At 40.9% G+C, this 15,942-nt stretch overlaps 1 protein-coding gene across 1 annotated transcript in view; it reads right to left on the bottom strand.

Annotated features, from left to right (window-relative positions):
- ARNT2 (aryl hydrocarbon receptor nuclear translocator 2) overlaps nt 1–15,942 on the bottom strand; it is a 111,410-nt gene that overhangs the window by 55,780 nt on the left and 39,688 nt on the right. The window contains exon 5 of the mRNA XM_058156176.1: nt 14,686–14,899. Within this exon, the coding sequence (XP_058012159.1) occupies nt 14,686–14,899 (214 nt within the window). The remainder of the gene's footprint in view (nt 1–14,685; nt 14,900–15,942) is intronic.

The raw sequence follows: 15,942 nt of genomic DNA, 5'->3' as shown, positions 1-15,942 counted from the left end.
AAATGATGAAACCAGGACCAAAGTTCACTGCCCATTTTTTTTTTATTCTCTCTCCCTCTCTTTTGTGATTCCCACTAGAGAAAAATCTGGAACTGAACACACTCAAAACCATAGAAATGGTGGTAGACTTTAGGAGAAACCTTCCCATACTTCCACATCTCACAATACTAGACAACACAGTTATTAACAGTAGAGACCTTCAAATTTCTAGGTTCTACCATACCGCAAGATCTAAAATGGACACCCAACATCAAAAATCTCATCAAAAAAAGACAACAAAGAATGTTCTTTTTGCGCCAATTCAGAAAGCGCAAACTGCCCAAGGAGCTGCTGATCCAGTTCTACGGAGGAATGATTGAGTTTGTCATCTGCACCTCTATAACTGTCTGGTTTGGTTCTGCAGCTCAACAAGACAGACACAGACTTCAGAGGATGATTAGAACTGCAGAAAAAACAATTGCTACCAACCTGCCTTCCATTGAGGACCTGTATACTGCACGAATCAAAAAGAGGGCCGTGAAAATATTTACAGACCTCTCACATCCTGGACATAAACTGTTTCAACTCCTACCCTCAAAAGGACGCTACAGAGCACTGTACCAGAACAACTAGACATAAGAACAGTTTTTTCCTGAACGCCATCACTCTGTTAAACAAATAATTCCCTCAACACTGTCAAATTATTTACTAAATCTGCACTACTATTAATCTTCTCATCGTTCCCATCACCCATCTTCCACTTTTGACTGTATGACTGTAACTTTGTTGCTTGTATCCTTACGATTTATATTGACATTGATTGTTTCCTGATTGCTTATTTATAGCCTATGACTATCATTAAGTGTTGTATCATTAAGTGTTAAATTTGTACCCTATGACTATCATTAAGTGTTGTAAATGTTGTACCTTGATGAAGGTATCTTTTCCTTTATGTACTCCAAGAGCATATGCACCAAGACAAATTCCTTGTGTGTCCAATCACACTTGGCCAATAAAAAATTCTATTCTATTCTATTCTATTCTATTCTATTCTATTCTATTCTATTCTATTCTATTCTATTCATTTCTCTATTCTATTGCATTTAGTTTTTCTTTCTTTCCTTCCTTCCTTCCTTCCTTCCTTCCTTCCTTCCTTCCTTTTCTTGGATCTTCAGATCCTATAGTACAGGAAGTCTAGACTTATGATCACAGTTATGAGCTCAAAATATATGCTTGTGAGAAATTTATTAAGTGAGTTTTGTCCCGTTTTGTGATTTTTCTTGCCACGTTGAACCAAAATCCTGTAGAAGAACCCATCTTCTGAAAATCCCAAGCATTTTCTGGCAATCATTATCTTCTTTCAATGACCCCATAATCCCTCACGGGATGGAGTACGGGCAACCAAATGCAGCCAGCAGAATGTTTTAATGGCCGGATGCCCTTCCTGTCGCCAATGTGGAGTTTTTTTCAGCAGATATATTCTCATTGTGCCAGAGAGAGAACTATTTGCCTCTACCTGGGATCGAACTCACAGCCTCCTGATTGTGAGGCGAGAGCTCTACCTCTAGGCCAACTCACCACTCCCCAAGCATTTTTTGGCAATGTTGGAATGAAAATGTGCCTAAGGGCTAGAAATCAACTGCCCATGTTGTCCAAATTAAATTAAAAGGACTAATAACCAGCAGGACAATGGCTTGATAGGAAGCAAATGCATAGATCTGGTAGGAACAACTGGATGAAGTACTTTGGAAATAGGTTTCACAAATAACTCCCTTTAGGGGGGGGGGGGGAAGGAACACATTTAACCTAGATTTTCCAAAATTTTGCAACAGATACTTGGCCCTGGTTCACACAAACCCGTGCATTTTGTTTCAAATAATGCATCAACCATCCAACCTGATTTCACATTCTCTGCCATCCAGGCTGTTCTGCAACTTGTTCAACAAACTATAACAAAAGCATCCTACATTACAGCAATGTTGTATAATGTCTTCAAAAAGGGAGACCCCAGCCTAGCTGAAAATTACAGACCAATCTATTTATGTTGCGTCACCTGTAAAGTCATGGAATCCATCATTAACCAATCCATTACCTTTCACTTAGAGACAAACAACCTACTCTCTAACAAAAAATTTGGTTTCGGAAAAAAATTATCCTGTAATCTTCAACTCCTACATTGCAAAAACATATGGACTATACAACTCAATCAGGGTAAAGCAATAGACACAATTTACATAGACTTCTGTAAAGCCTTTGATTCAGTGGTACACGACACTTCTAAAACTTAAATCCTATTTTTATACTTATATCTGTTATCTAATACATGCTTGAGAAATAAAAAAAATTGTGTGAATGCACCTCAGGGCAAGTCTACCTCTCAAACTAAGATCCATGCCAGGGGTGAAATCTAAAAATTTTCCCTACCGGTTCTGTAGGCGTGGCTTAATTGGTGGGCGTGACTTGGTGGTCAGGTGACTGAATGGGCATGGCCAAAAATAATAAATAATAAAAATAATAAAGTATACAAAACTTGGGAGTGCACTGGTCTACCTTCTTTAAAAATAGAGGCACCAGTCTACTAGCTGCCTACAGTGCTAATCAGCTGTAATGCGGCCCTTTGAAGTGCCACGGCAGTCATTTAAGGCCGTTTGCAGCTATATCACCACCGAGAGCTTCAGGGACAGAGAAGAGGAACAGCGAGACGTGGGCGGTGGGGGGGGGCAGGGATTTTTGCTACCGGTTCTCCGAACTACCCGCCCCCATCGCTACCGGATTGCACGATCCAGTCCGAACCGGGAGCATTTCACCCCTGATCCATGCCCTTATTTTTACTGCATCTTTTTTTGGTTGAGGGGGAAAAAAACAACCAACCAAGTTCAGAAGCTACAGAAGACTTGCACAAACGTAGCCACAGTCTCACTAAGACAGAAGTAAATCTTGATATCCTTAAATGCCCCGTGCACTCGTTCTTATGCTCCCTGCTGTTGTCTTATAAAAGAGAAATTCAGTTTGACTTGGATAAGATAATAACAACAATCCCCCCACCCCAAAAAAAAGATTCTACTCCAAGAAAAATATTCCACAGGCTATTTGGGAAAAACAACAGAAAACGGGAATTAAATTTAAAAAAAAAAACCACCGGAAGAATCTTGGTAGACTCTAAACTGTTTCTCCTTTGTTTTTATAGAGAAATGAGGATCCTGCAAGGTAATGGTACAAAAAAGCAAATGATGAAGAGCCTAATCAAAAACATAAGCAACTACAAAACTATCCGATGCTGTTTTAATCACAATAAATTGGAATGCGGTTCCAAATTCTCTGGAAACGAGGCTTACTAATACAGGCCTGTTTTTGTGACTAATACTCTCATAACCTTCAAAAACAACTTGCTGTTAGGCTTCCATAAAAGCGTGGCAGAGAGAGGCCATCAACCACAAATGATGATCAAGGCTTTCTCCAATTTTGAAACTAATACGGTTCCTGAAAAATTTCCTCCCCCCCAATGAATGAGGTTGTTTCTCTCTGCTTGAAAATTACTTCAGAATTTCTTGGGACAAGGCCTTCTAGCTGGCTTTGTAATTGTGAGCTGATGCTGGCACTGTACTTGCTTGTTACCCAATGCTCACTCTATCACTTTCCAATTCTCATGATTATCCAGCCTTCTAATTTGAGAAAATCTCACTAGAGAAGTTCTTGGAACAACTTCTCCTCTCCTCTCTCTCCTCTCCTCTCCTTTCCTCTCCTCTCCTCTCTCCTTTCCTCTCCTCTTTCTCCTCTCCTCTCTTCTCCCCTCCCCTCTCCCCTCCTCTCTCCTCCCCCTCCCCCTCTTTACTGGAGAACCCAACAATCAAGTAAACAATAGCCCAATCAAGAAACTGCCAAACAAGCCAACAGAAAACAGCCCAACCAAAGAATCTTTAAGACCCTCCAGACCAGAGGTGGGTTTCAGCAGGTTCTGACCAGTTCTGGAGAACCGGTAGCGGAAATTTTGAGTAGTTCGGAGAACCGGTAGTAAAAATTCTGACTGGCCCCGCCCCCATCTATTCTCTGCCTCCCAAGTCCCAGCTGATGGGGAGGGAATGGGGATTTTGCAGTAACCTTCCCCTGCCATGCCCACCAAGCCACACCCACCAAGCCACACCCACAGAACCGGTAGGAAAAAAATTTGAAACCCACCACTCCAGACCAACACCGACAGGGCAAGACACTAGACTATAAATGGAGAGAAACCCCATTCCTTACTAGCATTGATGGTGTTACCTAGTTTGGGTAATGAAACGTCCTGCAAGAAAACACCCAAGTTCAGAGAGCACCGAAGATCCTTCAGATGTTCTTTTACCAAGTGCTCCCTTGAGTTGTAATGAACATTTGAGAAGCCAGGGAATTTGCAAATCTCCGACAGAATGGCTATCTGCTTATGCTATCTCTCACCGATGCTCATATGCACACGAGCATTCTATAAGTTCCTTTGAAGGGCACTTATTCCCAAGTGTCATGTCATCTGGACTCAGTTGGCATTTTTGACATAAACCGTCAACTAACTCATCACCCACCATCTCTTCGTTCTTTATCTTTGCTCTGTCTTCTACTCCTTTCCCAGCTTCCCCATAATGGTTCACACTTAATTTTTGTTTTCTTATGGATCATCTTTGGCCTATGACCGAATATTTTAATAATTAACCTGAAACTCTCTTATGGGTCCCAATTTAGAAAACGTGTCTACTTCAAAAATGATCCTGCCAGGGTTAACCCTGAGAATGTGCTTAGCACAAAACTACACTGTGATTAAATATAGTAAACAAGTAAAACACTACAGGACATAAATAGTCAGGTTATCCAGAAATGATATGGAAATTCCAATGTCTACCTCTCCAATTTCTGATTAGTCCATGGTTTTGTTTTTCCTGCTTCACATAAGGTCTGTTCAAAGACAGGAAGGTTTTATCCTCCTCCTTCTCTGCTGACTAAGTTTCCCTCATGGAACTTCTTGGGGATTCCAAAACAAAGTCAACCTGCAATCCAAGGCCACCATTTAGATGTCCCACTCTCCTCGTATTGAAGCAAGGTTGGCTCTCCATTTACTCAGGAATTACTAACAATATCAACAAGCCAAGGTGGCGCAGTGGTAAGAATCTAGTATTGCAGGCAAACTCTGCCCACAGTCTGGAGTTTGATCCCGACCGGCTCAAGGTTGATCCATCCTTCCGAGGTTGGTTAATTGAAGACCCAGACCGTTGGGGGCAATAGGCTGACTCTGTAAACTGCTTAGAGTGTGCTGTAAAAGCATTGTGCAGTGATATATATAAGTCTAGGTGCCATTGCTATTCCAAAATATAAATATCAGGGGTGAAATCCAGCAGGTTCTGACAGATTCTGGAGAACCGGGTAGCGAAAATTTTGAGTAATTCGGAGAACCGGCAAATACCACCTCTGGCTGGCTCCAGGATGGGGTGGGAATGGAAATTTTGCAGTATCCTTCCCCTGGATTGGGGTGGGAATGGAGATTTTGCAGTATTTTCCCCCTGCCATGCCCACCAAGCCACACCCACAAAACCAGTAGTAAAAAAATTTGGATTTCACCACTGATAAATATGTATACTGAGTATTCTATATGATACTGCTACTGTCAACCCTGAAGCGAACCTGGCTGGGGTCATCTTTGAGGCTTCAGGGCTGCCACTAGATGGGAAGGGGAGGAAAGTAGATAGCTGGGGTGTTGTAGTCAAAATAATAAGTTTTCCTGTGGGAACCAAGAACATTCCAAGAGGTGGCTGGGAAAGGAGGAGCGAAGTAACCAAGCAACTGGCCAGCAGCTCGACTGGACCATGTGACTGATGATTTGGGGAAAGGGGAAAATTTTCTCTTTTAATTAGGTGAAAACTGTGGGAACTTTCAGAGTCGGTTTTCACCAGTTGTGCCAATACAATCTATCCAATAAAACTGTCCTCTGAGGAATCTACCTGCCTTCAAGTTCTGCTTTCTATGGGTGCATTACCTGGAACGGTGACAGCTACAAGGAAAGCATGGGTCAAAAACATAAAAACAAAAAAGAAATGCGAATGCAACTACCAGAATTCAGGGATATTTATGGATCCCACTGCAGGCAGCTCTGCTAGAGAGAAAGGGTCAGACATAAAAAGACAATAACCATAGTCTTCATTTAGTCGTCACGTTCCGAAGGCAAAAGGAGGAGAAGAATGGAGAATTCACTGGCATGACCTGTGACGTTTGCCTTTGAGTAATTCCACTCGGAGCCCCACCCTTTAAGAAAGACGCAATCTGGAATAATCCAAAGGAAGCATGGCAAGGATGATCAGGAGATTAGAAATTAAAACTTTAGAAGAGAGTTGAAAGGATTGGAAATGTTTCGCCTTGAGAAAATAATTTAATTCGGAGGAATGGGAAAAGAGCAACGTGATACGTTTTGAAGGAAGAAAGTCCAACCTTTCATGTGGAAGAAAGTCAAAACTTGATTTCTATTACATTTATTCCCATCAAAGCTCCCAGTTTGTATGTCCCAACAAACTGAAGATGGATGCCAGCATCTGAAATTGGTTTTCACTTAGGAGATGTTAGGGCAAATCTAGCTTCAACAGTCACAGGAAGCTCTTGCTTCATGGTTAGTTTCTGGTTTGCTGTGTCCAACGATTCCTACCTTATCGAGTGCATCAAGACAGATAAACTGCATATGAATCAAAAGTCAGAATTCCAGCCATTCTGAATTATCCTTGCCTTCAAACACACAATCTTAGTGCATTCTTACCTACCAAGCAAAAATGAATTTTGTTTTAAGCTTAGCAAATTGCACGGAGCCGATAGTAGTTTATGTAACAAACCATGGCTTTTTACTGTAAGGGAACCCAGTCACAAAAGCTCTTAGCAGACATCCTCTAAAGATAAACAATACCTTATTATTCCGTTTTTTTTCAAAGGACAAAACAATTTCTAACTTTCTAACTCCGGGGCTATTTATTCAAAAGTGACTCAATAGCATTAAAAGTTCTCCCATCCTCTCTTTGGCCTGATGTCATAACACTGTTTTGCTGATTAATCCATCTTCCATTTGCACATAGACAATCTGACTCCTTCAACATCTGGATTCCCTCCGGGTGCGCAAACTTTGCTTGCTAACAACATTCCTTGCAACCGGACATCGAACGAAAGTCGCATACATCAACATCTGCAGATCTAATAGCTTCTTAAAGGCAGACTTGTTTTTATGCTGGTCTTAATCTCTGCAAACGCCCTACTGTTTTACAAGACTTAGATCCTAGTATTACAGTAGACTGATTTCTGTGCAAAACTCGTGTCCTTTAATTCGATAAAAGGCAGTTAATCAAAATAAGCCGATCCCTGCTCTGTCACTCTTTCCATTATAGTGTAAGCGTATTTCCTGTTATGGCTCCTTATGAAATCACGGTGCAAATGAGAGGATGCAAACCGGGTTTATGTGCCAAACAAAATAAGATCCACTGAATCTGCTTAGTCATGTTTTTCGGTTACACAATTGGAAAAAAAGCAGGGATTTGTCTCAGCCCCCTGATCATCTGTCTTGCTGAAACTTTAACCTATCAACTATTTCTCAGAGGAGAAATGCAAGCCATAAACTTGATTAGGGAATATTTCATTCCTCTCCCCACCACCCAAAACCACATTGTTTTCCTTCAAAAAGTTAAGCCAAATGACAAACGTTATATCCCAATAATATGTATTAGAATTCCTTTTCTTTCTCTCAAAACAAGTGATTGAAATTAGCATCTTGCACGTTAAAATGAATGTGACATGGCCGTATCCTTTTTTCCATGGCTCCTCTGCTTTGTAAGTGCATGGAAGAAGTAGAAATCTGCAAAGCTATTGAGTAGATAGTCTTTAGTATAATCAGGGGTGGGATTCAGAAATTTTAGCAACCGGCTCTCTGCCTGGTTGCTGGGTGGGAGTAGCCGTGGTGGGCATGGCCTACTCAGCCTCCTGCACCATAGGGGGGGTGGTTCAACCTCCCCAGATTCCAGAGGCTTTCCTCATGCCTCCAGAAGGGCAAAAATGGTCTCCTCTGGGCTCTGGAGGCCAGAAACGGGCTGGTTTTCAGTCTGCTGGTACTTCCGGTAGGCCTGTTTTTCGCCCTCTCAAGGTTCAGGAGGCTTTCCTCAAGCCTTTGAGAGGGCAAAAATGGCTTCCCCCGGGCTCCAAAGCCCTCCGGAGGCCAGAAACGGGCCCATTTCCGGACTTCCGGAACTTCCGGTAGGCCCATTTTTCACCCTCCCAGAGCCTCCACGCAAGCCCTGCACTTACCTGGCATCGAAAATGGGCCGCCTGGAGACTCCTGGGAGGGGAGGGGCAGGGTTGGTGGGGTCAGCCAGTCCTTGCAACAACCAGTTTGGCAAACCAGATTAAAATTAACATCCGGTTTGCCCGTACCGGTCAAAACCATGGCAAGTGGGAAAATTAGACAGGGCCTTCTCAGTGGTGACACTGATTTTATATTTTTTAAAATGTTATTATAAGTTGTCCTGGGGATTTCTGCTTATGGCAGAGTAAGGTGAATTTCAGATTCCATTAAGCAATTAAACAAGAGATACATTCATTCATACCATTTCTGCCTCTAAAACAATATTTTATCCACTATTAGCATGATGATTCCCACAGTGCAGATAGGATGAAAGGCTTGTTTTAGGACAGGGTTGGCAATCTGGATTAAGGCATTGGCACTGCGTACAGAAATTGGGAGTGGTGCAAGTAGCCTAGAGGTGGAGCTCTCACCTCACAATCAGGAGGCTGTGAGTTTGATCCTAGGTAGAGGCAGATACTTCTCTCTCTGGCACAATGAGAATATATTTGCTGAACAAAATTCCACATTGGCAACAGGAAAGGCATCTGGCCATTAAAAAAAACACTCTGCTAGCTCCATTCAGTTGCCAGACTCCACCCTGCAAGGGATTATGGGGTCGTTAAAAGATGATGATGATGATGATGATGATGATGATGATGACGACTGCATGCAGAAATTCCGTTTTAGTCTCCAGCATCTCAACAAAAAGTTAGAAAGAGCCCAAGAAGAACAGCTGGGGTAGCCATGAAAAACTAGCAGCTTACGTGATAAAGTAGGAAGAAAGAAACTGAGATATTTTTGAGTGAGGATTAAAGATTTCTTCTAAGGCCACATTAAAACATTATCCAGATCTAATTCAATGACTGTTCACCAGGGTTCTCCAAACGGGTCAACATTGACCCCAAGGTCAATGGAACTACTCAATATCAAGGGGTTGATATTGTTATTATGCTTGGTCACATAATTCAGCCAGATGTTTAGTCTGGATTTGGCATTTTTACTAATAGTAGCAGAGCTGTTGTACCATTAGTTAAAGTAATCTGGATTTAATTTTTCACCTAAACTAAATGTTTGAAGGTCCATAAACAACCTGAAACTTCATGAAGTGTTTGTGGACCTTTTTTTTAGTTCTTTATCTGAATAGGAAAGAAAGCGAATGAGTTTTCTGAACCTGTTGCTTTTATGGAATTCTTTTAGGAGACCCTGATTGAATATTGGGTTAAGTAAAGGCCCTGGGACTTTCTTCGCCCTTTGTCTATTCTGCTTAACAATTCTGGGAACTGCAGTCTCAACATCTGCAGAAGGTTGAGGAACATGTTTAAATACCCTCAGCTTTCTCCAAGATGGCACTCTTGAAACACACCTGGATACAATGTCTATCTTATGCTTCACGCTTGCAGGTCTGATGGTTGGCAATGTTGGATAGAATAGAATAACAGAGTTGGAGGTCTTCTAGTCCAACCCTCTTCTTAGGCAGGAAATGCTACACCAGTTCAGACAAATGGTTATCCAACCTCTTCTTAAAAACTTCCAGTGTTGGAACATTCGCAACTTCTGGAGGCAAGTTGTCCCACTGATTAATTGTTCTAACTGTCAGGAAATTTCTCCTTAGTTCTAAGTTGCTTCTCTCCTGATTAGTTTCCACCCATTGCTTCTTGTCCTGCTCTCAGGTGCTTTGGAGAATAGCTTGACTCCCTCTTCTTTGTGGCAGCCCCTGAGATATTGGAAGGCTGCTATCATGTCTCCCCTAGTCCTTCTTTTCATTAAACTAGACATGCCCAGTTCCTGCAACCGTTCTTCATGGATCTTGTAATCCAAATGCATTTAGACTGAATGGGTTGGGGGTGCCTCAGGGAAAATTATGTTCAGTTCCACAGTTTCTTGTTCTTTCCCTATAGAACATTGTTTACCTGTATTTTTAAATTACCCTAACTCATAAGCCCACTTGTGATTTTTTAAAACAACCACAACAACAACAACAACAACCATCATGGTGTATCTCCTTTGCCAGGCAGATATCTGGAATGCACTGCAGATGAACAAAAGAATTTATATCTCCACCCTTATCGTTAGTTTAGACAGGTTTTGCTGAAACCTTTATTTCTAGCAGGATGAGGACAGGGACATGCAGAAGAAGATTAAAAATGCAGAAGTAGTACTCTGATCTTTTAAAGGCCTCTTTGATTCCTCAATCTAATAGAGGATTTGATGACTAGAGGAACATCAAGCTAGATCAACTCAATTAAATCTCCCCTTGCTTGAGGAGAACTAGATTTCATGGAGGGGAAAAAAAACATAAAGAAAGGGGGGGGACCACAGTGGGAACAGCTGGGCCTCCTGCAGTGTCAGTCTCTTTGAAGGCTTCTGTTGACCTTTTATTCTGTGCAAAAATCTGTTTGCAGTACTGGGAAAGGGCCTTGAGGTAGCCAAATGATTTGCCAGGTTCAAAGTCAAGGCAGCCACATTATTCTTCCCCCCCTCCCCGGGGGAGGGATAGCTTGTTTGCTCTGGTCCTCCCTGCTTCGCCGTCCAAGCTTGCTAACCCATGCAAGGTTAAAGCGAAACAATCCAAATGGGAGGGGAAAAAAAATAATAATAACAAATACCGTCCATTAAAAACATTTTAGTGGTTATTAAGATCAGAGAGTCTCAAACCAGCCACAAAAAAAACCGGATGGAACAAAAAAATAATAATAATTGATGCCTTTTCCAAAAACCTGTGAAAGCATCGGTGGAAGTTGAGGATTAGAAGAAAAAACCAAAAAAAACCAGCAGCTCTTCTGCAGAATTTCATTCCTAAGAATGTGAATCCAAATGGTTTTTTTAAAAAAAGAAGAAGTCTGCAGCATAATATTTTAGATGGAGCAGAAGCGAGTGGAGGAAGTCAAAAAGAGAACGGGGAGGGGGTTGGGCAAGGGGAGGGCAGGTTAAATAAAGTCGGAATAAGTGTCAGAAAGACAGATACAAAGAGTATGTCGGGAGTATAGAAAAAATGGTCAACTTTAAAAAGAAATGCCAAGAAGAGGGATGGGAGAAAATATATATATATATAAGAGTCCCTCTGTGGGTGAGATGGGTGGTTCCAAAATGTGCCTGACTGACAGACAGACAGTTATATTATAGATGGAGAGAAAGGGGGAGGATTGAGATTATAAACAGACAGACATATTATAATTGAAGAGAGAGAGAGATGATGATAGACAGACATATTATACATGACGTGTGTGTGTGTGTGTGTGTGTGAGAGAGAGAGAGAGGCAGATATAGGATAGAGAGAGAGATTATAGATGGAGAGAGAGAGAGATTATAAACAGACAGACAGACATATTATAGACAACAGATTTGTGTGTGTGCATGTGAGAGAGAGAGGCAGATATATGATAGATAGATAGATAGAAAGACAGAAGGATGGATGGATAGATAGATAGATAGATAGATAGATAGATAGATAGATAGATAGATAATGTATATATATATAGAAAGATAATAGAGATTCAAATAGAAAGATAAAGAGAGAGAGAGAAAGAGATGATAGAGATAGATGGGTGGGTGGATAGAGAGATAGATAGATAGATAGATAGATAGATAGATAGATAGATAGATAGATAGATAGATAGATAGATAGATAGATAGATAGATAGATAGATGTGAGAGAGAGATGATTGAGAGAGAGGAGAGAGAGAGATATAGATAGAGAGAGAGAGAGAGAGAAAGAGACAGACAGACAGACAGACAGACAGACAGACAGACATATTATAGGTGTGTGTGTGTGTGAGAGAGAGAGAGGCAGTCAAAAGAAAGAGAGAGAGAGAGAGAGAAGAGAGAGAGAATCTTAGGCACAAAGAGAGAAAAGAAGGGATGCCAGATAGAAAAATATGGTGCCAAAGAAACAGAGACAAAAGAAAGAAAGTACCAAAGGAGGAGAACAAAAACAATGTATTATTATCTTTTCTTGAGCCCTGGTAAAAAATTGCATGCAAAAAAACAACAACAACTACCACCAAAAACTTGCAACAGATGAAAGTCCTTCAAGGAAAAACAAGAGTACATTTAGTGTCAGCAACTCAAAAATTAAAGGAAGTCAAATCCATAAACAGCACAGAAAATCCTGAAAAAGAAAAAAAAAATGTGCACGAAAGCCAGAGGCAAAATCTCCCTCCTGCCTGCCCCACCCCCATCTCTTGCAAAGAACTACTGTAGATGGAAATTCAGCAGCCCAGCCAAGGGACAGGGGAAACCGTGGCCAAAATGAAATGGAGGCAGTGGCTCAAAGAAAAAGGAAAAAAAGACAACAGTAACAAACTACCTAGAAATCAGCACTGCATCACAAATAATATTTGGTTCCCTTTGTTCTCACCAATATGCATTTCACACAAAACCACAGAAGACCTTCAAGAGACCCAAGCTTCTCTTATATGCGTTCCAAACTTATGGGCTTTTTTGGTTTTTTTTACTGCCATAACGAAACACAACCTATTTAACACTGGGTGAAAAAAATTGTCGTATCAGCACAGCTGGCGATTAAATTTAGACGGTGCAGTGAAAAACCATCAACAACCCACAAGACACAAAAAACAATAGAAGGGGAGAGGATAAATCAGAAAGGCGCTGACACTGCAAATGTTTATTTGAAGAAAACAAGGAGAAACCAGGAGAAATATAAGGGACGGTGGAAGGGGAGATGAAAAATAAGCCCAGATGCAATTATTCTTAATTAACAGAGTAGGCTGTGTTGCTGCAGTTATTTATTTATTTTCCCCTGCACCAATGTGCCCATTTTTTTCATTGCAGTATACTGAGTCACTGGCAGTGAGATGGGTGGCATATAAATTTAATAACTAAATAAAATACAGCTGCAACCTTGGACATGTCATCATAAGCCTGCTTATTTTCAAAATGATAGAGAATGTTTGCAGCTCGGGTAGAAGATGTTGGTGGGGCTTTGTTCTTTGACTAGGCTAGGTGACTTTGGTTGAAGCCCCAAACTGAGGATGTCACCTAGCTTGATGATGAAACGTTCAAAAGCTAAACAGCAAGGCCAAAGAACAAACCCCCACCCACCTCCTTATCTTCAAACGACTTGCATCTTATGTATAGTAGTGGTCAAAATTGTGGAAACCTTTTGGGAAAAGTGTATTTTCTAAAACTAGCTAATAACACCACTTTTTTTGGAGTAGTACCAGCAAATGACATATCAATAGAAAGATAACTTAATCAAGAATATAATGCAATAACTTTTATGCAGGATTTGCTATTAGAATAGCAGTTACAGTATAAAGAAGAAAAGTGAAACATGTAGAAGAAACGAGATATACAAAAATGATCACCCTGTCAGTTAATATTTAGTTGGGTAACCTTCAGCATGAATGACAGCCTTAAAACGTCTTCCCATGGAGTGAACCAAGTCTTTGAGTTCTGCAGCTGTTCTAATGTGAAACCAAGATTGAATGATGGCTTCTATTAACTGGGTTTTATTGCTGGGTCGCTTCTGACTAACAAGTTTCTTTAGTCAGCTTCATAGATTTTCAATTGGGTGAAGGTCTGGGTTATTCCCAGGCCATTCCAGCAGTAGAATAGGATTATCTTGAAACTCCAAAAAAAAAAAAAGTGGTGTTGTTAGCCATCAAACCTCAAAAATATACTTTCCCCTAAAGGTTTCAACAATTTTGGCCACTACTGTAAGTAGATATCTGTATGGTAGTTCAAGCCATTAAGATAAGGCTTCTTCAACAGAAGTATGTATTTAGTATTACATGTTTAACAGCAGCGAGGATTATCTTCGCACAATATTGGAAAGATGAAGAAACACCCTCAAGATGAAGAGATAATTAAGAAGATAATAGACTGCGTGGAAATGGACAGACTTACATTGAAAATCAAACAGAAAGAAGATACAGAATATTATCTAACTTGGAATTTATTTTACCAGTGGTTGGAAGAAAGAGTTAGTGGAGAGTAAGAATGGCACTTATATTGTTAAGCAAATTAAACACCCAGACACCACTATGTTTATTAAGCACTAAGGAATGTAATTAATAGAAAATTAATAACAGTTATTTTTATCTATTTTTTTAAAAAAAAGATAAGGCTTCTTCAACGTGGAGCCCTCCACCTATGAGATTGAAGCTTCCAGAATTCCCGGCATGCTGAGAATTCTGGGAGTTGTAGTCTCAAAACATCTGGAAGCTATAAGGGAAGTGAGCATTAGGGCAGGGGTCTCCAACCTTGGCCACTTCAAGCCTGGAGGACTTTAACTCCCAGAATTCTGGGAGTTGAAGTCTGCCAGGCTTAAAGTGGCCAAGGTTGGAGACCTCTGTATTAGGGTGTCCGTCCATCCCCCCACAAGCAAGTGAAGTGAAGCTGCTCAAGAGGCCACTGACCCGTCATGGAGTTTTCAGAGGTACACAGCTGCTCCCTCAGCTTTTCAACGTCATCCGGGTGAACCTGCTCGTAGAGGGTGCTGCCGAACCACTCCGACTGGGGCTGGTTCAGGACTGGCGTAACCGAATCCGAGACGTAGATCACCCGGCCTGTTTCAGCAGCCACCACGAAGAGAAAACCATCAGCCGCTTCAAGGATCAGGTGCTTCAATTCCTTGAGAGAATGAAGACAAGCATGTCAGAAAGCAAAGCCAACTGGCTAAAGCCCTTTTACAGAGAGAGGGCATTTTGTGCTAGAATTATTATTGTATAACCCTCTCCTTTTGTTTTGGAATATGTATCTTAAAGTTGCACAGGTCCCTGTGACTATTATTCATTGTCTTCTGTCATACTTCTTTGTTACGTTTCTTCAAGTAATGTTTTGACTACGTTGACATTTATTAAGCCATTAGCTGCCATCCTTGTTGGCTGCCATCCTTGCTATACCACTCGGAGCCTTCTGGATAAATAATATCGTATTTCGGTTGAAAAGAAATGAACTGTCTTACCACCGTTTCCTTCTCCAAAGGATACGTCCCCATTCTTGCCTCTGAGCTTAAATTACAGAAGAAATTTACATGTATCGACGGATTTGTACAACCTAGTGTGTCCAGAAAACATACTTTGCACATTTAAAGTGCTTTGGATACAATTGCACTGTATTCCAGCCATGATTTCAACAGCCTCGGACCTTCCTGGATATGGTCAAGGACTTCCATTCTTTTTCTCCTGAAGTCTTGAGTTTGAGAAAGGAAACTTTGGATGCGATATTCAGCAGAAAGATCACCCAGCACACAAATAACTGACTCCACTTTTAACTACCGTACCTTCTTCTCCCATGCACCATAAGTATTTCTGTTGCAAATGAACTATAATTTGTTACCCGTTCCTTCGTTTTCTAAACTTTAGAGAACACAGATTATTACTTCTCTCACATCTTGTTGCCTTTTCCTACAGTCTGGAATATACATGCAATGCCCAGACAAAATAAAATATCACATCGGGGTTAAGGCACTGGCTGGATGCCTACAACACAATGAACCATAAACTACTCAAGACCCTTTTTTAGCCTAAGGTAGAATGTTTTATGGACCACAAACAATTTGTGTGTTGTATCTGTGTGTGCAGCAACACCAAAAGTTAATTATCCATACATATTTGTAGACAACACTTCAAATATAATGTAATAAAAAAACAGTGTCAGTGAAAAGCATGAAT

This window comes from Ahaetulla prasina, chromosome 13, assembly GCF_028640845.1.
Source record: "Ahaetulla prasina isolate Xishuangbanna chromosome 13, ASM2864084v1, whole genome shotgun sequence".
In the NCBI taxonomy this organism is placed as follows: domain Eukaryota; kingdom Metazoa; phylum Chordata; class Lepidosauria; order Squamata; family Colubridae; genus Ahaetulla; species Ahaetulla prasina.
The sequence above is the reverse complement of the archived record's forward strand: the minus strand, read 5'-3'. Positions and strand labels throughout refer to the sequence as shown.